At 37.1% G+C, this 23,848-nt stretch overlaps 1 protein-coding gene and 1 long non-coding RNA gene across 7 annotated transcripts in view; both read left to right on the top strand.

Moving 5' to 3' along the window:
• LOC122689958 (zinc finger protein 347-like) overlaps nt 1-12,658 on the top strand; it is a 43,715-nt gene extending 31,057 nt beyond the window's left edge. For all 6 annotated transcript variants that reach the window (XM_043896851.1, XM_043896842.1, XM_043896861.1 and 3 more), the window contains one exon: nt 10,797-12,658. In XM_043896851.1, coding sequence (XP_043752786.1) covers nt 10,797-12,040 — 1,244 coding nt within the window. In that variant the 3' untranslated portion in view covers nt 12,041-12,658. The remainder of the gene's footprint in view (nt 1-10,796) is intronic.
• A 2,041-nt stretch (nt 12,659-14,699) lies between these two features.
• Nucleotides 14,700-16,232, top strand: LOC122690390. The gene is made up of 2 exons (XR_006340045.1): nt 14,700-14,792; nt 16,009-16,232. It is a non-coding gene; the product is annotated as an uncharacterized LOC122690390 (long non-coding RNA).
• The last annotated feature ends 7,616 nt before the right edge of the window (nt 16,233-23,848 follow it).

Here is a 23,848-nt window from a genome sequence, read left to right as displayed (position 1 = left end):
TACCAGAGTCTTTTGTATTTTGGTGCAAATTAAATTTTTCTTTGTTTTATGAAATATGTCATTGTTAATTTCATAAGGGTTGCATTGAATATGTAGATTGCCTTGGATAGTATGGTCATTTTGACAGTATTCTTTGAATCCAAGAACATGGTATATGTTTACATCTGTTTGTGTCATCTTTGGGATCAGCCCATCAGCATGTTATAGTTTTATGAGTACAGTTCTTTTGACTTTTTAGGTAGGTTTATTCCTTAAAATTTTATTCTTTTCTATGAGATGGTGAATGGGATTGTTTCATTAATTTTGCTTTCTGATATATCATTTTTAGTGTATAGAAATGAACAGTTTTCTATATATTTAGTTACCCAACAAGTTTACTGTGTTCATTGATGAGGTCTAGTAGTCATCTGGTGGCATCTTCGGGATTTTCTGTGTGTAGCATCATACTGACAGTTTTACTTCTTTTTTATTTTTTAAAACTTGAATTCCCAAAAAAAAAATTTGAATTCCTTTTATTTCTTTTTCTTCTCTGATTGTTGTGGCTAGGACTTCCAAAAATATGTTCAATAAAAGTGGCAATAGTGAGCATTTTTGTCTTATTCATGTTGTTAAGGGGAGTGCTTTCAGTTTTTCCCTGTTGAGTTTGATGTTAGCTGTGTGTTTGACATACACAGGCTTAATTATGTTGAGGTAGGGTCCATCTGTGCTGACTTTCTGAAGGGTTTTTATCATAAATGTCACTTGAATTTTGTCAGAACCTTTTCTGCATCTATTGATGATCATATGGTTTTTAGTCTTCAACTGTTAATGTGGTGTATCATACTGAGTAACTTGTGGATATTGAGAAATCTCGCATCCCTGCAATAAATCCCACTTGATCATGGTTTATGATCTTTTTATGTATTAGTAACTTTGAATCTGCTCTTTTGAACTCAGGGAAGGTCTAGGAGAATAAAGGAAAAGGCTCAGAAAGGCTTTTGTAACTGGGAAGGTCCTCCAGAGTCAGTTTCAATCCCTTCTTTTCTTTGATACTCCTCGATCTTGAGATGAACATGTGTGGAAGAAGAAACGAAGTAGGAGAAGCCAAGATGGCAGAGGAGTAGGACGGGGAGACCACTTTCTCTCCTACAAATTCATCAAAAGAATAACTGAATGCAGAGCAAACCTCACAAAACAACTTCTGATCGCTAGCTGAGGTCATCAGGCGCCCAGAAAAGCAGACCATTGTCTTCGAAAGGAGGTAGGACAAAATATAAAAGATAAAAAGTGAGACAAAAGAGCTAAGGACGGAGACCCGTCCTGGGGAGGGAGTCTTAGGTGGCCTTGCTTGGGCTAGGGTCCGGGCCTGAGTGCCCTGAGGACAATCGGAGGGAGCTTCTGTGGGGTGCCAACTTGAACTGTGGGAGACCAAAAGAGAGAAAATTAACCGGCCGGAACACACTGCCGGCCGTTCGCAGAACAAAGGGACGGAGAAAGTCCCAAGAAGAGGTCGCAGGCTGCGGACCCGCCCAGCCCCGCCGGAGGCAGGAGGCAGGGGGGAGGGGAAGGTCGCGGCGAGACACAGGGCGCAGGCACCCGACCGGCGCGGGCGGGGACTGGGGCTGGGGACGCAGAGGGCGGAAGGCGCGCGCACCCGACTGGCGCCAGCGGAAACTGAGACTGGGTCCGCGGAAGGGAGTGAGTGCGCCACACCTGGGGATAGTGCGCCCATCAAGCCCCTCGCTGCCTGGACCGCTCTGACGGGGAAGGCACAGAGAGCAGGCGCAGCTTTTCCTTCCGCGCTTTTGTGTAACACCCGAGGGCTGGAACCTGGCGCAGCGCGGGGCGCGCTCCATATAGAACAGCCGGGAGCCTGAGCAGCGCAGACGGAGAAAGCAGCGTCAGACCCTCCCGGCAGTGCCAGCCCGCCCCCGCAGGGCCAGCCCCTCCCCGCAGCGTCAGCCCCGCCCCGCAGCGCCAGCCCATCCCCGCAGCGTCAGCCCCTCCCAGCAGCGCAACGGAGCTAGCTAACTGAATAAGAGTCCACCTCCGCCCGCCTGTGTCAGGGCGGAAATGAGGCTCTGAAGAGACCGGCAAACAGAAGCCAAATAAACAAAGGGAACCGCTTCAGAAGGGACTGGTGCAACAGATTAAAATCCCTGTAGAAAACACCGACTTCACCGGAAGGGCCCTGTAGATATCGAGAAGTGTAAGCTGGAACGAGGAGCTATCTGAAACTGAGCCGAACCCACACTGACCGCAACAGCTCCAGAGAAACTCCTAGATATATTTTTACTTTTTTTTTTTCTTTTTATATTTTTTCTTTTTTATTTTTTCTCTTTTATTTTCCTTTAAGATTCCCTATTACTCCCCCATTACTCCTTAACTTTCATTTACATAGATTTTTACGATTTTTTTAATTAAGGGGGAAAAAAATTTTTTTTTTTCTTTCTTTCTTTTTTTTTTTTTTTTTGTTTTTTTGTTTTTTTTTCTTTTTTTTCTTTTTCTTTTTTTTCTTTTTTCTTCTTTTTTTCTTTTCCGTTTTCTCTTTTATTTTCTATTTTTCTTTTTCTCTTATTTCTTTTAAAGTCCTCTAGTACTCCTCTACTACTCTTCATTTTCATTTTCACTACACTATAACCTTACCAAAAAAAAAAAGAGAAGCCCTATCTTTAAACCGAAGATTATTCTCTCCCAATCTTGACTCTCTGTTTTCTACCTCAGAACACCTCTATTTCCTCCTTTCCCCTTCTCTTCCCAATCCAATTCTGTGAATCCTTGTAGGTGTCTGAGATACGGAGAACACTCTGGGAACAGACAGCTGCGTAGATCTGTCTCTCTCCTCTTGAGTCCCCCTTTTTCTCCTCCTGCTCATCTCTATCTCCCTCCTCCCTTTTCTCCTGTTCATGTAACTCTGTGAACCTCTCTGGGTGTCCCTAACAGGGGAGAATCTTTTCGCCATTAACCTAGAAGTTTTATTATCAGTGCTGTATAGTTGGAGAAGTCCTGAGACTACAGGAAGAATAAAACTGAAATCCAGAGGCAGGAAACTTAAGCCCAAAACCTGAGAACACCAGAAAACTCCTGACTACATGGAACTTTAAGCAATAAGTGACCGTCCAAAAGCCTCCATACCTACACTGAAACCAGCCACCACCCAAGAGCCAGTAAGTTTTAGAGCAAGACATACCACGCAAATTCTCCAGCAACACAGGAACATAGCCCCGAATGTCAACATACAGGCTGCCCAAGGTGACACCTAACACATAGACCCATCTCAAAACTCATTACTGGGCACTCCATTGCTCTCCAAAAAGAAGAAATCAAGTTCCACGCACCAGTACACTGACGCAAGCTTCCCTAACCGGGAAACCTTGACAAGCCAATCGTCTAACCCCACCCACTGGGTAAATCCTCCATAATAAAAAGGAACCACAGACCTCCAGAATACAGAAAGCCCACTCCAGACACAGCAATCTAAACAAGATGAAAAGGCAGAGAAATACCCAACAGGTAAAGGAACATGAAAAATGCCCACCAAGTCAAACAAAAGAGGAGGAGATAGGGAATCTACCTGAAAAAGAATTTAGAACAATGATAATAAAAATGATCCAAAATCTTGAAAACAAAATGGAGTTACAGATAAATAGCCTGGAGACAAAGATTGAAAAGATACAAGAATTGTTTAATAAAGACCTAGAAGAAATAAAAAAGAGTCAATTAAAAATGAACAATGCAATGAATGAGATAAAAAACACTTTGGAGGGAACCAAGAGTAGAATAACAGAGACAGAAGATAGGATAAGTGAGGTAGAAGATAAAATGGTGGAAATAAATGAAGCAGAGAGGAAAAAAGAAAAAAGGATCAAAAGAAATGAGGACAACCTCAGGGACCTCTGGGACACTGTGAAACGCCCCAACATTCGAATCATAGGAGTTCCAGAAGAAGAAGACAAAAAGAAAGGCCATGAGAAAATACTCGAGGAGATAATAGCTGAAAACTTCCCTAAAATGGGGAAGGAAATAGCCACTCAAGTCCAAGAAACCCAGAGAGTCCCAAACAGGATAAACCTAAGGCAAAACACCCCAAGACACATATTAATCAAACTAACAAAGATCAAACACAAAGAACAAATATTAAAAGCAGCAAGGGAAAAACAACAAATAACACACAAAGGGATTCCCATAAGGATAACAGCTGACCTATCAATAGAAACCCTCCAGGCCAGAAGGGAATGGCAGGACGTCCTGAAAGTAATGAAAGAGAATAACCTACAACCTAGATTACTGTATCCAGCAAGGATCTCATTCAGATATGAAGGAGAACTCAAAAGCTTTACAGATAAGCAAAAGCTGAGAGAATTCAGCACCACCAAACCAGCTCTTCAACAAATGCTAAAGGATCTTCTCTAGACAGGAAATGCAGAAAGGTTGTATAAACGTGAACCCAAAACAACAAAGTAAATGGCAACGGGACCACACCTATCAATAATTACCTTAAATGTAAATGGGTTGAATGCCCCAACCAAAAGACAAAGATTGGCTGAATGGATACAAAAACAAGACCCCCATATATGCTGTCTACAAGAGACCCACCTCAAAACAAGAGACACATACAGACTAAAAGTGAAGAGCTGGAAAAAAATATTTCATGCAAATGGAGACCAAAAGAAAGCAGGAGTCGCAATACTCATATCAGATAAAATAGACTTTCAAATAAAGGATGTGAAAAGAGACAAAGAAGGACACTACATAATGATCAAAGGATCAATCCAAGAAGAAGATATAACAATTATAAATATATATGCACCCAACATAGGAGCACCGCAATATGTACGGCAAACACTAACGAGTATGAAAAAGGAAATTAATAGTAACACAATAATAGTGGGAGACTTTAATACCCCACTCACAACTATGGATAGATCAACTAAACAGAAAATTAACAAGGAAACACAAACTTTAAATGACACAATGGACCAGCTAGACCTAATTGATATCTATAGGACATTTCACCCCAAAACAAGCAACTTCACCTTTTTCTCAAGTGCACACGGAACCTTCTCCAGAATAGATCACATCCTGGGCCATAAATCTAGTCTTGGAAAATTCAAAAAAATTGAAATCATCCCAGTCATCTTTTCTGACCACAGTGCAGTAAGATTAGATCTCAATTACAGGAAAAAAATTGTTAAAAATTCAAACACCTGGAGGCTAAATAACATGCTTCTGAATAACCAACAAATCATAGAAGAAATCAAAAAAGAAATCAAAATATGTATAGAAATGAATGAAAATGAAAACAACAACCCAAAACCTATGGGATACTGTAAAAGCAGTGCTAAGGGGAAGGTTCATAGCATTACAGGCTTACATCAAGAAACAAGAAAAAAGCCAAATAAATAACCTAACTCTACACCTAAAGCAATTAGAGAAGGAAGAAATGAAGAACCCCAGGGTTAGCAGAAGGAAAGAAATCTTAAAAATTAAGGCAGAAATAAATGCAATAGAAACTAAAGAGACCATAGCAAAAATCAACAAAGCTAAAAGCTGGTTTTTTGAAAAAATAAACAAAATTGACAAACCAGTAGCAAGACTCATTAAGAAACAGAGAAGAACCAAATTAACAAAATTAGAAATGAAAATGGAGAGATCACAACAGACAACACTGAAATACAAAGGATCATAAGAGACTACTACCAGCAGCTCTATGCCAATAAAATGGACAACTTGGATGAAATGGACAAATTCTTAGAAAAGTATAACTTTCCAAAACTGAACCAGGAAGAAATAGAAGATCTTAACAGACCCATCACAGGCAAGGAAATCGAAACTGTAATCAAAAATCTTCCAGCAAACAAAAGCCTAGGACCAGATGGCTTCACAGCTGAATTCTACCAAAAATTTAGAGAAGAGCTAACACCTACCTTACTCAAACTCTTCCAGAAAATTGCAGAAGAAGGTAAACTTCCAAACTCATTCTATGAGGCCACCATCACCCTAATTCCAAAACCTGACAAAGATGCCACAAAAAAAGAAAACTACAGGCCAATATCACTGATGAACATAGATGCAAAAATCCTTAACAAAATTCTAGCAAACAGAATCCAACAACATATTAAAAAAATCATACACCACGACCAAGTGGGCTTTATCCCAGGAATGCAAGGATTCTTCAATATCCGCAAATCAATCAATGTAATACACCACATTAACAAATTGAAAGATAAAAACCATATGATTATCTCAATAGATGCAGAGAAAGCCTTTGACAAAATTCAACACTCATTTATGATTAAAACTCTCCAAAAAGCAGGAATAGAAGGAACATACCTCAACATAATAAAAGCTATATATGACAAACCCACAGCAAGCATCACCCTCAATGGTGAAAAATTGAAAGCATTTCCCCTGAAATCAGGAACAAGACAAGGGTGCCCACTCTCACCACTACTGTTCAACATAGTGTTGGAAGTTTTGGCCACAGCAATCAGAGCAGAAAAAGAAGTAAAAGGAATCCAGATAGGAAAAGAAGAAGTGAAACTCTCACTGTTTGCAGATGACATGATCCTCTATATAGAAAACCCTAAAGACTCTACCAGAAAATTACTAGAACTAATCAATGAATATAGTAAAGTTGCAGGATATAAAATTAACACACAGAAGTCCCTTGCATTCCTATATACCAACAATGAAAAAACAGAAAGAGAAATTAAGGAAACAATACCATTCACCATTGCAACAAAAAGAATAAAATACTTAGGAGTATATCTACCTAAAGAAACAAAAGACCTATACATAGAAAACTATAAAACACTGATGAAAGAAATCAAAGAGGACACAAACAGATGGAGAAACATACCGTGTTCATGGATTGGAAGAATCAATATTGTCAAAATGGCTATTCTACCCAAAGCAATCTATAGATGCAATGCAATCCCTATCAAGCTACCAACGGTATTTTTCACAGAACTAGACCAAAGAATTTCACAATTTGTATGGAAATACAAAAAACCTCGAATAGCCAAAGTAATCTTGAAAAAGAAGAATGGAACTGGAGGAATCAACCTGCCTGACTTCAGACTCTACTACAAAGCCACAGTCATCAAGACAGTGTGGTACTGGCACAAAAACAGAAATATAGACCAATGGAACAGAATAGAAAGCCCAGAGATAAATCCACGAACCTACGGACACCTTATCTTTGACAAAGGAGGCAAGGATATACAATGGAAAAAAGACAACCTCTTTACAAGTGGTGCTGGGAAAACTGGTCAACCACTTGCAAAAGAATGAAACTAGAACACTTTCTAACACCATACACAAAAATAAACTCAAAATGGATTAAAGATCTAAATGTAAGACCAGAAACTATAAAACTCCTAGAGGAGAACATAGGCAAAACACTCTCCGACATAAATCACAGCAAGATCCTCTATGACCCACCTCCCAGAATATTGGAAATAAAAGCAAAACTAAACAAATGGGATCTAATGAAACTTAAAAGCTTTTGCACTACAAAAGAAACTATAAGTAAGGTGAAAAGACAGCCGTCAGATTGGGAGAAAATAATAGCAAATGAAGAAACAGACAAAGGATTAATCTCAAAAATATACAAGCAACTCCTGCAGCTCAATTCCAGAAAAATAAATGACCCAATCAAAAAATGGGCCAGAGAACTAAACAGACATTTCTCCAAAGAAGACATACAGATGGCTAACAAACACATGAAAAGGTGCTCAACATCACTCATTATTAGAGAAATGCAAATCAAAACCACAATGAGGTACCATTACACACCAGTCAGGATGGCTGCTATCCAAAAGTCTACAAGCAATAAATGCTGGAGAGGCTGTGGAGAAAAGGGAACCCTCTTACACTGTTGGTGGGAATGCAAACTAGTACAGCCACTATGGAAAACAGTGTGGAGATTCCTTAAAAAACTGGAAATAGAACTGCCATATGACCCAGCAATCTCACTTCTGGGCATACACACTGAGGAAACCAGATCTGAAAGAGACACGTGCACCCCAATGTTCATTGCAGCACTGTTTATAATAGCCAGGACATGGAAGCAACCTAGATGCCCATCAGCAGATGAATGGATAAGGAAGCTGTGGTACATATACACCATGGAATTTTACTCAGCCGTCAAAAAGAATTCATTTGAACCAGTCCTAATGAGATGGATGAAACTGGAGCCCCTTATACAGAGTGAAGTAAGCCAGAAAGATAAAGAACATTACAGCATACTAACACATATATATGGAATTTAGAAAGATGGTAACGATAACCCTATATGCAAAACAGAAAAAGAGACACAGAAATACAGAACAGACTTTTGAACTCTGTGGGAGAAGGTGAGGGTGGGATGTTTCAAAAGAACAGCATGTATACTATCTATGGTGAAACAGATCACCAGCCCAGGTGGGATGCATGAGACAAGTGCTCCGGCCTGGTGCACTGGGAAGACCCAGAGGAATCGGGTGGAGAGGGAGATGGGAGGGGGGATCGGGATGGGGAATAAGTGTAAATCCATGGCTGATTCATATCAATGTATGACAAAACCCACTGAAATGTTGTGAAGTAATTAGCCTCCAACTAATAAAAAAATTAAAAAAAAAAAAAAGAAGAAACGAAGTAAATGTCCAATAGAGAGGTTAATCATACTTGGCAGAGGAACCCAGGTTTAGATAGCCTTTTCCTGGATGTTCCTTCTGATTTCTGCTAATAAGATTCTTACACAATATCCTGGAATATTGTGTATGTTTTTCTTGAATATAAGCATTCCATTGTAACGTACAAAATTCACAGTTGGATACGTTACATTGTAAATAGTATAACAGGTATTATCCTGCTTTCTCCATATATCACAGTCACTTTTAAAATCTCTCTTGTTTCTGTCCCGTACCCATAGTATAATGCCCATAAAATTGCTGAAGCAGTTCTTTTCTTTTCAGGTCAGTATATTAGTTTGCGCTCTCAGTTATTTTCACAAAGACATGCAGTACCAAGCTGATATCTGACATCAGCCTGTGTACCCTATGCTCCACGCAGGCCCTTTGTTAGTCCTGACCATTCCTCACATAGTACCTTGGTATGGATGGAAACATTGTTCTTACCTACCACATCCCTCCACCTTCTACATGCTCTCACTGTAAAGATAATCTCTGGTCATTTATTGAACAAGTTTCTCAGGACATGACCTCAATCACTCTGTGCATCCATGATGACTCACAAATCATTTCAAGATGGGATGACTGAATAAGTGTTAAACAGACTACTTCTGTCTTGTGTCTTCCTTGATATTTTCTATGTTCCTTGTATTTTTTTTTTTTTAATATTTTCTAATCTGTTTCTTCGGTGGGTGGTCATGTTTACAAATAAATTTTCTCAGTCTGTAGGTGCAGATTCATATCCTGGTTCTCCTACCACTTTGTGGGCCAATTGGGTATGTCTCCTGCTCTGATTAGAAAAAAACATGTTAATTTACCTCAAGTCTTTCAAAGCAAATTAGTGCTGTCAGTTCGCTTACAGTAGGGCATGGTTTATAGTAAATACTCAAAATTTACTTTTGTTTAAAAAAGGTAATATCTATATTCTGTCATGTTCTTTATGATATGACCTTATCTACATTATATCTTTTTAAATTTTTATTTATTTTTTAATTGAAGGATAAATGCTTTACAGAATTTTGTTTGCTGCCAAACCTCAGCTACATTATATTCTGTATGCTTTTCACTTGCAACATTTTTCAGCAATACTTTTCTGACCCTAGTCAATAAAGACACAAAGCAGTCACTTTTTATTTATTATATGTTGGTGCCATTAAACCGGGTAATTAAGAATAGTGCATGGCTAGAGATTAGTCTTCCTTGGTGGCTCAGTGGTAAAGAATTCACCTGCTAATGCAGAAGATGCAGGTTTGATCCCTGTGTCAGGAAGATCCCATGGAGAAGGAAATGGCGACCCACTCCATTATTCTTGCCTGGGAAATCCCTTGGACAGAGGAGTCCTGTGGGCTACAGTCCACGGGGTTGCAAAGAGTCAAACACGACTGAGCAACTGAACAACAACAACATAGGCAGGGATTGCTTTGGTTCTTGGCTGTTAGAAAACTGATGAGTATTTTACGTCTCAATTTATGTGTCATTTACGGATGATGGTCTTTTAGCTTGTATTCTGCACTACAGCTGACACATACTACTTGTTAACATTGTAAAATGCCTTTTCTTTTTGGGTACGTGGTTCTATAGCAGATTTAGAAAATTATGTTGTTTCCAAAAAATTGTTTTAGTCATCTTCTTCATTTTCTCATTTGTTTCCAATTGTAAACAACCAATTATGAATAGTTAATTATTAATTGGGTAAGCTTGGTTTTGGATTATTTACTGTTACAATATATAATATGTTGTTTAGAATTTATTTATATACAGTAAGTATGCAGAATACAGTGATAGTGTAATAGTTTTCTTTTCAATTTGAGACAACTGTTGATTGATATGTTCCTAGGGATCCTGGTAGAAAATAACTCCGTTTTTGAGTGTTGGCTTAAGATTGTCCAATGTGAGTGTGTTTGGCACACTTTTTTTAAAACTAGGTTTTTAAAACTAGGCTACATTAACTGTGAATTTATGTTTTCATGCTTTCTTAAGATAAGAATTATATTCCTTTAGTGTTTCTAAAGACTTAAGGTCATCATTGTGGTGTTTCATAACTTGGTGTAAATATTACTTTTGGTGTAATATATATTCAACATGAAACAATTACTTTTGAATTATTGTGAGCAGGTACCTATAGTTCTTTTTATCTTGTAGATATCTCTCCTACACTTGTGATCAACCATTTACAACCCAAAGCGAACAGTGATAATAAACGAGAACGATTCCAAAGATTGATTCTGGGAAGATCTGAAAGCTGTGAAATCAAACATTTTCATCTTTTGGAAAGTCAGGAAAATATGTGTGACTTTGAGAGTCAGGGGAGAGATGACAAAAGAAATCACAAAGGAACACCTGTAAGCCTTGATGGAAATGTGCCTGATGGAAGAGATTCACATGATAGAAAGGATGCAGGAATCAAGCCCTTTGGAAACAGGCTTGGATTTAACTTTCAGGATAAACTGCAGATATTTCAAACTGGCGGGATAATTTCTGAATATAATGAAGTTGAGAGGTCTGTCAACAACAGTTTCTCATTCTCACCACTTCAAAGAATTCCTCCTTGTGTCCAAACCAGTGTTTCTAATGTATATGGGGATGATTTTATGAATCCTTCAGTAATAACACAAGACCTCAAAGCACACAGGGAAAAACCTTACAAATGTGATGAGTGTGGTAAAGCCTATCTTAAGGGCTCATACCTCATTAAACATCAGGCCATCCATATAAGAGAGGAATCACATAAATGTGAAGTATGTGACAAATTGTTTGATCAAAGTTCACAGCTTGCACGTCATTTGAAAATTCATTCTGAAGTGAAATGTTACAAATGTAATGAGTGTGGCAAAACCTTTACTGACAGCTCAAACCTCAGGAGACATCAGAAAATTCATACAGGAAAGAAATTGTTTAAATGTGATATATGTGACAAAGTCTTCAGCCGAAATGCTCACCTTGCTGGTCATCAGAGGGTTCATACTGGAGAGAAACCTTACAAATGTAATGAGTGTGGCAAGCACTTCAGTCAACCTTCACAGTTTATAAGTCATAAGAGGTTTCATACTGGAGAGAAACCTTACAAGTGTGATGAGTGTGGCAAGGCCTTTCGTGTAAAGTCAATCCTTTTAAGTCATCAGACGGTTCATACTGGTGAGAGACCTTACAAATGTGATGAGTGTGGAAAAGTCTTCGGTCAAAAACCACATCTTCGACTTCATTGGAGAATTCATACTGGAGAGAGACCTTTCAAATGTAATGAGTGTGGCAAGTTCTTCAGTCGAAATTCACACCTTACAAGTCATCGGAGAATACATATAGAGAAACCTTTCAAATGTTTCGAGTGTGGAAAATCCTTCACTCAGGTCTCAGCACTCACTAAACATCAGAAAATCCATACATGAGAGAAACTTATGTGAATGTGGTATATGGTAGAAGTCTTCAAAGTTCAAATTTCACACCCTACTGTTGGTCAGAGAATTCATACTACTGAGGAATGATACAAATATGAGTGTGGCGACATCTTAGCTTGATGAGAAAATTCATGCTGGATAGAAGCCAGATATATACGTATTTATTAGTCAGGTCTTTAGAACATGAATTCATTATAGAAAGATTCCTCACCAGTTTCACAAATGTGAAAAAAAGAAAAACCCTATCCTCACATCTCACATCTCGCCAGTAGTATCAGAGTATTTATCCTGGAGAAAACACACAGCAGTGTAATGTGTGTGGCAGGGATCTTACCCCAAAGTCACAAGATAGGAACATAATGGAGCCATACTTCCCAGGCTCAGTGGTTGTGGCAAATCCTTTACCTTTTTCACTATATGTATTCTCTGATGACTTCAGTTCAGATACTCAGCAACTGCAGTAAGTCCATATTTGAAGAGAAGCTATAGAGATCTTTTCATGTGAAAGAAACCCGAATTCTAACTCAGCAAAGTTGATTCTTTGGGACAGTAGTCCACCATCGTTTTGGTGTCTGGGCTTTCTGAATAAAGTCACTATTCCTTGCCCAACAAGTAGTCTCTCAGTTTATTGGCCTGTTGTGTGGTGAGCTCTAAGAGCTTGGCTTTGGTAATACATTGATCAAATGCATTTGCTACATGTGTTTCATGATGGTCTCTGGGAAGGAATCAGTGAGATGAAGGGGCAGACTTCATTAGATACAATTCACTCAGATCCGTGTTTCCTGGAAAAACACACAGCCTGAATTACAAAATTCAAAAGTGTGTGTGAATTAGCAACAGGCAGGGCGGAAAATAATGTGAAACTAGGACACGACTCATCATGGCCAGCAGGATCAGGAACCGTTCCGTACATAGTCCAGCCTGTTATAAAAATCATGTTCTACCAAGTGACCTTGAACAGAGTAGGCAAGATGTTAAAAGGACTGGGCTTTTCGTAGGAGGAGAGGGACAGTTACCAGGGACTGATGGTGTGCTAGGAACAATGCATAGGAAAAGGGTCATGTTCTCCTTTGGATAGAAATAACTGTTGTATGTATGATTAAAGAAGAGTTAACTCTTATCTGTGGAAATTGAAGACAGAGCTGTCACAGTCTTTGTAGACTGGGACCAGGGGACTAGAGTCGACGAGAAGAAGGATACAGGGGACCCAAGTCTTGAGTGAAACAAGGGTGCTTCATTTGCAGAAACGCATGTTTATATATCTTCATACAAGGCAGCTTTAGGCAGTAAAAAAATTGAGCAAAAACAAAGCCAAGCAAATAACAGTCTTCAAAGGGCCAGAAAGCATTCCATATCCTGAGTAAGAGGGGCATAACTGAATAGATTACCTTTAAGTAAAAGGTCACTGAAGGGAGTCACTGAAAGGAATCCAAGCAGGTGCCCTTTCTCATGATCTGAGTCCTGAGAACTGCGTGCAGCTCTGCTCGTTCCTTTTTTCCAGGAACTGATAAGGAATAGAGAGTCCTTGAGAAATGGCACACAAAAGAAGAAAATGCAACATATTGGATCCCTTAAAGTTGAACGTCCCCTGACAATTCCCACTTTTTTATTTTTTCATAATTAGGGGTGTAGATACTTTTGTGAAAAAGGCCTTGACCAATTGAGTTTGTTTAGTTTTAATAAATTTAGTTGAAAGGCATTGGTATATTACAGATATAATCACCAGGATAATTGTCAACATTATAGTTTCAGATCCAATACTATGTGTAATGCTTTGAAACCATCCTCGAGGGTCTAGTCCAGATAATTGATCAGCTAGCTGTCCAAACTGTTGGAAGAGGGTAGACTCTTAGAGAAAGTTTCAAGGATTTCCTTTTGCAACAATTGTACATTTATGGAAGCATTATTATGTATTTCTTGCAAATGAAATTTGATTTGTTCCCAATTGTAAGCACTATGGTTGAACCAAACAGGAGTGATACAAAATTGAGTAGAATTCCAATCACAATTTAATAATACTTGTTTTGTGAATCTATTAATTGATCTCTAACCCATTGGAAGGCTGTTTTTAATTCCTGAATTTTATCTTGAAATTTTTCATCTATCTGAACCTGAGTGACCCATATAGTATGAGCATCTTTAGTCCAATTTTGAATGAAGTTTTGTGTTTGAATTGAAGTTTGTAAAGCAATGTCTGATAGCAGCAGTGGTACAAATGGCTATTAACCCCAAAATGCCAAGAATCAACCATCCAGTGAATCACTTAGATAGTCAGAGTAATTTAGTGAGTTACTGGGAGGCAAGTCTTGCCATGGGACCCTCTTTCCAGGGCCGTTGGAGATCTACTGGCAGCTACAGACTATGTCAAGATCGAAGAATCCAAAGGGATTCGCTTTTTAGAGAAATAGAGGAATTAAGACAAGTAGACAGTTTGCAATCAGTACAAGTCACAGAATGTAAAGTCATTAAATTGTAAGTTTCCTATGGTTATAACAAAAGGAAGGGGAACACAAGCTTGTATAAAATATGACTGATTATAACAGAAGGAATAGTTACTATGACTATGACTGGTCCCTGTGAAATATCCAGTCCAAGTTTTTCAGTATTTGTAGTAAGTTTCCAGATGTCCCATTGTTCAGGCCCAGTTTTTTAATTGAGGACAATTTGAGGGTGAGGAAGCACCATTCTGCTGTCAAGCCAGCCAAGGAGTCCTTTGTCATGGATGTGTTCCATTGAACTGTTGGTAATCTTCCATGTTAGTTGAGTAACATAATCACACATAGTACTGTTAATATCATCTGAGCAGTTAGATAACCACATACCATAGGGTCCCCTATCAACAATGGTGTAACTGGCCACAAACATTAATTTCCCTGATTTAGCTTGACATCTAACTCAATAAACAGGAGGATATTTAAAATCCTTATACGTAAACCCCTTACATTCCAAATTTTGCCCTTTTCCTAGAATTTAGGAGTATTGACCTGGTTCTCATAAAAGGACAGAGCAGTAAACAGTGTAAACAATGTGCGCAAGTTCTTTTTTGGAGGTAGGATGAAAGCCCACGTTTGTCAACTAATATTAATACATAATTCTGCTGGACCCATGCATAAAGGAAGGATTTCATAGCCTAGAGAGATGTTAATTAGTCTTCCTTCTTCCTCAGGATGAGGGGACCCCTCCAAGCTCCAAGGAGGAGGCATATGTACTGAGTCATTAGTGGATATGACCAGTCCTTTATCTGTTCATTCTACAACGTGCAATAAAGCAGGGTTAGGTATATAAGCCCAATAAGTGTGATTAATCAAGTCATCCTGAGCAGGGGAAGCAAAAGCAAGCATAGCGACAAAAATGTTTTCTGGATTCCGAGGCATTCCCTGTTGAGAAACCAGATTTTCAGATTGATTAGTAAGGGTTTTTAATGTGTCCCCAAGTGGGGAGATCATAAGGTCGATGACCTCAAGTGCAGCATTTCTTGGAAATTTTTTAAGTTGCCATGGCTTGTACTGGAAACTCCTCCTCCTGGGGATTTCACCATTTCTTCCTATCTGAATGACTATAGCTCCCCTGGGACAGATCTTCTGAAGAGGGAGCCAACTGATTTTGTTGGATCCATCTGGAGAAATACAAGCATACCCCTTTCTCTGTAATATTAATTTTCCAGATTTCCATTGTTTAGTCAACCTGTCTTGATACCAGACTGGCAGAGGAAGGGAGGTATCCTTCAGTGCCTCAAAATGTTTTTCTGCTTTTGTCAGAATATCTCCTTGCAGAAAGTTTTAAACTTTATTTAAAACAAATAAAGCTGTATTAACAATAGTATTAAAGAATATAGTGCATTTGATCTAGTAAAGTCTGCTCTGGATAAGTGTCAGGGGACATTCAACTTTAAGGGATCCAATATATTGCACTTTCTTCCTTTGTGTGCTGTTTCTCAAGGACTCTCTATTCCTTATCAGTTCCTGGAATACAGGAATGAGCAGAGCTGCGCACAGTTCTCAGGACTGAGATCATGGGAACGATCCTGCTTGAATTCCCTTCAGTGACTCCCTTCAGTGACCTTTTACTTACAGGACTATCCATTTTGTTGCAACTGATGGAATTACATTCTTAATGACTGAGTAGTCATTTTATGGAAGATATATAGGCATGCGTTTCTGCAAATAAAGTACCCTTGTTTCACTCAATACTGGGGTCCCCTGCGTCCTTCCTTTCTCGCCTTCTTTTCGTCAACTCCAGTCCCCAGGTCCCAGTCAGTAAAGACCAAGACAAATGGTGCCCAAACAGGGACCTGGAGAATGCCCTTGGCAAGCGGACAGAGTGACTGTGGACCTACGGAGGTCGGTAAGTACAGTGATATGGGACGAACGATTGGAAAGCCCTACCACTTTTCTACTTTACTTCTTCATTTACTTAAAGTCCAAGGACTTGCGGTTTCATGTCAGCGAATAGAGGCTTATCTCCAAACGGTGGTTGAACATTATCCCTGATTCCCCAATGAAGGCAGTTTCAATTTAGAAATTTGGAACCAGATTAAAGAAAATGTTAAATGAGCCTGAAGACGGGGAAAAAATATTCCAATAGTTTTCTGGCCCTCATGGGATCTTATTAAAGCTGTGATTCTGCCATTTCAATATAATTCTAGCCTCACCCCACTCTGACAGGCAGAACACTTGTTACATGAATATGAATTAGATGATGAAACTTTACAAAAGGCTCAATTAGAACAACATAAAATATTTCAAAATTTTCCCACCAGCGCTGACCCAAGTGCTCCTCCTCCTCATCTTGCAATGGGCACAAAACCGAAAGTCCCCTCAATTCAAGAACAAGAGGACCCTGATGATGATTCTTCTGAGGCTCTTTTTGACAGTAAGGCTAACAATACTTTTCTTGAGGACAACGATAAGCCTTTGGCACACACTTGTATTTATGAAAAAATACTATCCACTCATTCTCCTTCACGACAAAGGCTTTCTGAGATACTGGCTTTGCAGTCTCAAATCTCTGAAGCTGATGGTTTCTCTGCTTTCCCTGTTTTGAGAAATACTAACACCCAAGGGAAGTAATACCTCAATATGAAGGCATTGATTTTTCTCACATGCAACAAATGAAGAAACTTGTAACTGTGTGGCCCTCATTCGCCTTTCACTAAGGAACTTTTAAACGCTATGGCATCTTCCATTGGAAATTTTGTTCCTTATGATTGGCGACTTTTGATAAGGGCTCTTCTTAAACCCGGAGAATATCTTCAGTGGACAATGTGGTTTCAGGATGTGGCCCAAGATCATACCAATTCTAATGCTCGAGCTGGCACTCCCCAAAACCAAATTACTTTTGAAATGTTAACTGGTACAGGGCAATTTGATGCTATAGAAGCTCAAATACAAATCCCTTCTTGGTGGAAAACTATCTTGACTGTAATAATTGTAGTCATCTTGTTCTTGCTGTTTGCTTTTTATATCTGTAACTATTATATAATGAACTTTGTATCTAAGTGGCTTAGGCATTTAAGTTACAAGTGATTTTGTTCCTGCTCCTGTGTTGGGGTCCTTTAATGGACTGGAACCTAGTGGTACGGAGTCGATGATAAGAAAGTAAAAGAGAGAAAGAGAGAGAGAGACAAAAAAGACCCAGGGACCTAAGCTCTGATGGAGCAAAGGTGCTTTAATGATTTTTCTATGAGTATATATAGGCTGTGGTACAAGAAACTTCTTTCGGGAATGATAGAGATCAGAAAACCAAACGTACAGTAACCGTTACCGAGGGAACAAGGGGTAATGTTAGTCACAAGGTCAGGAGGCAATCCATATCTCAAGAAAGGGGAACAAGACTAAGCAGTTTTGTCCTAAAGAGAATGTTTACTAAAGGAGACCCAAGCCTGCCTCACACAATGACCTCAGTCCCTGGGAGCAGCGTGCTGTTCCACTTGAAGAGGGACAAAGGACTCATGAGAGGCAGCACGTAGGAATCCTCCCGTCAAACATTCCCTGACAATTCCCCCTTATTTATTTATAATATTTGTAAGAAGAGTTTTGACCATCAGAGTTTATTCAGTTTTGACAATCTTTGTATGAAGGCAACAGTAGACAACAAATATAATTGTTAAGACAATCACCAAAATTATAGTTCTAGACCCAATATTATGAGTAAGGCTTTGAAACTATCTATGTGGGTCTAGCCTAGATAATTGATCAGCCAATTGTTTAGCTAAAGTTCCCATACTAGTGGAAGAGGGCAGATTATTAGAAAAGGTTTTACATATTTTTTTGTAATAACTGTACATTCAGAAAGGCATTATCATATACATTTTAAAAATGAAACTTGATTGGTTTCTAGTTGTAGCCACTATTATAGAAATGAACAGGAGTAACATGAAATTGAGTAGAATTTTAATCATATTTTAGCATCATCTGTTTTTGTACATCTGTTTATTGATCTCTAACCCATTTGATGGCTGTTCTCAGTTCTTGTATTTTTTTTTTAATATCTTCATCTATTTGAGCCTGAGTGGCCCACATAATATGCGCATCTTTAGTCTAATTTTGGATAAAATTATGTGTTTGAATTGAGGTTTGTAAAGTAACGCTAGTGATGGCAGCAATGGTGTAAATAGTTATTAATCTTATAATGTCAAAAATCAGCCATCTAATGAATCGTTTAGATCACTAGAGCAATTTAGTAAATAACTGGGAAGGAAGTCTAGCCTTGGGACCTTTTTCTCAGGGCCATTGGAGATTTATTGGTAACCATAGATTATGTCGAGATCGAAGAATCAAAAGGGAGTCATTTTTTAAGGAAATAGAGGAGTTAAGACAAGTATATAATTTACACTTTATGTAAGTTACAGAACGTAAACTCTTATTGAATTGTAAATTTCTTATAGCTATAACAAAAGGAAGTGGAACATAGGTTTGTATAAAATATGATTGATTATAGTGAAAGAAATTATTGTTATAGTTATGATTGGTCCCTGTGAAATATCTGGTCTAAGTCCCAAGTTTTTTGGTGTTTGTAGCAAGTTTTTAGATGTCCCATTGTTTAGGCCCAATCTGTTTATCAAGGATGATTCGAGGACGAGGTGGGGGCCATTTCATCGTCAAGCTAGCCAGGAAGTCTTCTGTCATGGTAATGTTCTATTGTAGTATTAGTAACCTTTTATGTTACTTGAGTAATATAATCATACATAGTATTGTTAATATCATCTGAGCAGTTTAATAACCATATACTATGGGGTCTCTAATTGACAATTATATGATTAGCTATAAACATAAATTTTCTTGATTTGGCCTGACATTTGTCTTAATGAACAGGAATATACTTAAAGTTCTTATTAGTAAATGCTTTGTATAGTGTTCTTTGTTTTTTCTTTAATTCTTTTCTTACAGTTTTAGTAGTATAAACATGATTTATGGACAAAGAAAGGGCAGTAATCTAAGAAGCATCAGAAAGTCTTCTTTTGGAGGCAGGGGAAGGCCTAAGTTTGTTGGCTAACGTTTATGCATAATTTTGTTGTGTCCATACACAAAGGATTTTTAAATTAAACTATTTTTTTAGTTTAATTTAAAAAAATTATTTTTTTTAGTAAAAAAATAGTAAATAGTAAAAAAAGTAAAAAAAACCTATTAATTAGTTTTTCTTTTTTTTTCAGGATGAGAGGGCCCCTCCAAGTTCTAAGGAGGGGGCATATGTGTTGACTCATTAGTGGATATGATTGGTCTTATATCTGTCCATTTTATAACCTTACCTACAATTAAAAAAAAGGGGGGTTAGGTATATAAGCCCAGTAAGTGTGATCAATCAAGTCAGCCTGAGCAGGGGAAGCAAAAGCAAGCAAACCAAGCATAGCGAAGAAAAATATTTTCAGGATTTTGAGGCATTCCCTGTTGAGAGATCAGATTTTCAGTTTGATTAGTAAGGGTTTTTATCTGTCTCCAAGTAGGGAGATCATAAGGTCGATGACGTCGAGTGCAGCGTTTTTTGGAAATTTTTAATGTCGCCATGGCTTGTTTTGGAATTTTTTTTCCTTGGGTTTTTTGCTGTTTCATCTTTAGTCTGAATGTTGGGGGCCCTCTTAGGTTGAATCTTTTGAAGAGGAAGTCATGTGAGCTCGTTAGATCTAGCTGGAGAAATAGAAGCATACCCTTTCCCTGTAAGATTAGTTTCTTAGATTTCCATTGATTACTTAACCCGTCTTGATATCAAATGGGCAAAGGAAAGGAGGTGTCTTTTAATGTTTCAAAACTTCTTTTTTTGTTTGTTTGTTTTTTGTATTTTGCTATTGTCAAAACATCTCTTTGTGGTAAATTTAAAAAGTTTAAAACAAATAAGGCTATATTAACAATAGTTATAAAAAGAATGGAAAAGTGATAATGATGAAAACATTTTTAGGAAATATTTTAGTCCAAAAGAAAAAAATTATTTAGAAATCTGTTTGGTACTGGTATTTGGCTGTGGTTTGTGTTATTTGGGGCAAAGGATTAGGAGTAACCATTCAAATATTTTTTTTTTAAGTGAAATTATTGAAAAGGTGATGCAGAACAACTTGACAAATGAAATGTTGTTCACATCCAAATATATTTGACCTTGTCCTTGAAAAAGAAATGTAGCTTAGCAACTGTTGAATCTCACTGTTTAGTGTGTTAAAGAAGATGACTACACTTTCAAGACAGACCTGAAAAGAAGGCGAACATTTTACATTTCTGATATTCTTAGGAACAAATAATCTATTCAGGAAATGGTGTCTTTTTTTTGTTGTTTTTGTTTTAAGAATTTTACAGATTGGAAACAAATAAAGTCATACTAATAGTAGTTACAGGCTTAAAGACTATATTACATTAGAATCTAGTAAAGTTTGTTTTGGATAAGGAAGATAAAAGTGTTCCTGTGTATTTCTTCTTATTTAATTTTTTATTTGCAGTTACAGTGTGTAATGTGTTTGTCTAATCATGTCTTGTGTTTGTGGACTATAAGGAATGTCTGTAATTTGTTTAATAGAGAATGAATGTAAAAATTGTTTGAATTGTTTAGAATATAGGCAAAGCCATTGTCTGTTTTTATAGAATTAGGTGTTCTCATTATCGCGAAGTAAGTTGATAGGTGGGTTATAACATGTTGTGTAGTTTTACCTTAGAGAGGTGTTGCCCCTAGAAAAGAAGAATTTGTATTGATAGAGACATGTAAGAAGGAAGAGGAAGAAAGTTCAGGACAATGAGTTACATCTATTTGCCATAAAATTTTTTTTCATTTGTCATAAGCCCTTTTAAAATTCTAGCACTAAACATCTCTAAAAGTTAAAAGTTCAAAACAAAATATGATAGCACAATAAACAAATGCAATGTTTATTTTAAATAAACACATCATATTTTGTGGTTTTCATTGTGATCCACCCAAGCATTTTAACTGCATTTTCTAATATATTTGTAGTCTGAATGTATCTGCTGACCAAAGTTAATTCTGTTAAATGTTGTTTTTCCAGAATTTTTCTTTTGTTTTTAATTTGGCCTAATTTGGAGAAAGAACGTTTGCTGTAGCTAGAACGACAATGAAAAACTAGCCTAGCAAAGCCTATGTAAATACTACTTTATTTTATAATAAATGTTTCAACAATTAAAAAAATATTTTTGTATTCATCATTTTATTTGTCATTTCTTATATCTTTCTATTAAAAGCATATATTTTACTTTTTTATAGCAACTATGAAATGTCTTGTATGTTAGTATTTTATAGACTGTTGAATATATTTATCAAATCATATTATATTATATATATATATCCATTCCTATATAAATATGTATTTATATTTATTAACAGCTCAAAATCTCTTCAGCTCTTTTGCAAGAAAAACCCCTTGTAAGAGTAAGCCAATGTTCAGCAATTAATGCTTCAAAATTTTACTTTATTTGGAAATGACCCAGCCATTTAATAAATTTTCACTACTTAGTTCAGCACAACTCTAGAAACCTAAGTCATTCTAATTCCAAGAAACCACTCCAGATTATAGATAATAGATCATTCTATCAAAAATACAGTTATTTTTTTTTTGTAAAAAATAATCACTTTATTCAATATTATAGCTATAGAAATGAAGTACATTTTAAGAAATGAAAAAAAAAAAAAACAAAACAAAAACGAAAATGTCACTTAACATCATTGGTACATCAGTGAAGGCCAGCAGGAAAAAATACTGATAAGCTTGTCTCTGACACCAAGAAGGCATTCTAGTCCATGCTTCAATATGCTTCCTATGTTTTCAGTAGATGTTTCTTTTCTGCTGCTTTTCATCCTTCTCTGTTATTTTAATAGAGCTTATCTAAAAGTTTTCATCTCATCTATATATTTGTATATATATATAAAGAGTTACCTTTTTGTTGACAAACTTAATTTACCTTAAACCAAGACATAATAAAAGTATTATATAATGTTGATGACTCAAGACATGTCCCAACTAGATTAACAAATAATTATATTTAAATCACATTCACATTTAAATAAACATTATATCTAACATTGAATACCCTTCAGTTCATGTAAAGCTGAATCTAAATAGAGCTCATCAATTTTACATTATCCAAAAACAAAGACATATATTGAGACATAGATAATTTTAGACATAGATAATTTTAGATACGTAGGCATAGTTCTCTGTTTAAAATTTAAAATATATTTTTGTTTTATTTATTTATTTTGAGCTCCACCAATTTGTTAATGGCTGGAGCCCTAGATAGAGTGGGCTGTGTATCCCAAGGACATGATAAGAGTTAACTTAAGGTTTTTTCTTAGGCCTATTTTTGTTTCTCAGGCAGAATTGGAGCTCTAAAAAAAAATATTTTAACAAGTTAACCTTTTCCTAACTGCACGTGCAAGAAGAACTGGTTTTGCAATTTCAAAAAAGATTTTATTTTAACCAGTTTTCTCCAGAGTCTAAAGAATATCATAGCCATTCAGTGTCAAAAATATCATTTCTCCTTTTTGTAGCTGTAGTATATTATTAATGATATATGCATGAGGGAATTGCTGTCACATAGGAAGTAAAGCCTTGGCTACAAAATTTTGACAAATACTAGGACTGTTATGGAGAAGGCAATGGCATCTTATTTCAGTACTCTTGCCTGGAGAATCCCAGGGATGGGGGAGCCTGGTGGGCTGACATCTATGGGGTCGCATAGAGTAGGACACAACTGAAGTGACTTAGCAGCAGCAGTAGCAGGACGTTTAAGCATATCTTGAGGTAGCATAGTCTACTGAAATCTTTTATGAGGCCCGATATGATTAGGATAAGGGAGAGAAAGTGAATCTCTCCCGGTCTAAAGGGTGTAAAGGTATATTAAAAAAGCAATTTTGTGAATCAGTAATAATAATGTGCCAATTTTGAGGAATAGTAATAGGTGATGGGATCTCTGGTTGCAATGCACCATAGGTTTCATAAAAGAATTAACTTTTCTAAACTCTGTTAAGAGACACCATTTGTTATATTTCCTTTTTATAACAAAAATAGGAGAGTTCCAAAAAGAGCAAGATTCCTCAATATGTTTCAATTTTAATTGTGTGTTTATAAGTTCTTTAGTAGCTTGTAATTTTTCTTTCGTAAGGGGCCATTGCTTTGTCTAAATAGGCTCATAATTTTTCTCAGTTATTTTAATAATTGTTTTGAGCAGTGGCCCCTAAGAAAAATGTGGAATGTATATCTGAGTTTTCCATTGCATAAGTAAGTCCCTTCCTATTAGATTAGGGGGTGCATCTATCACATAAGGTCTTAATGTTGTAGGTTGGCCTTTTGGTCTATCATATGGGTAGATT

The sequence above is a fragment of the Cervus elaphus genome, chromosome 4 (assembly GCF_910594005.1).
Source record: "Cervus elaphus chromosome 4, mCerEla1.1, whole genome shotgun sequence".
In the NCBI taxonomy this organism is placed as follows: domain Eukaryota; kingdom Metazoa; phylum Chordata; class Mammalia; order Artiodactyla; family Cervidae; genus Cervus; species Cervus elaphus.
The sequence above is the reverse complement of the archived record's forward strand: the minus strand, read 5'-3'. Positions and strand labels throughout refer to the sequence as shown.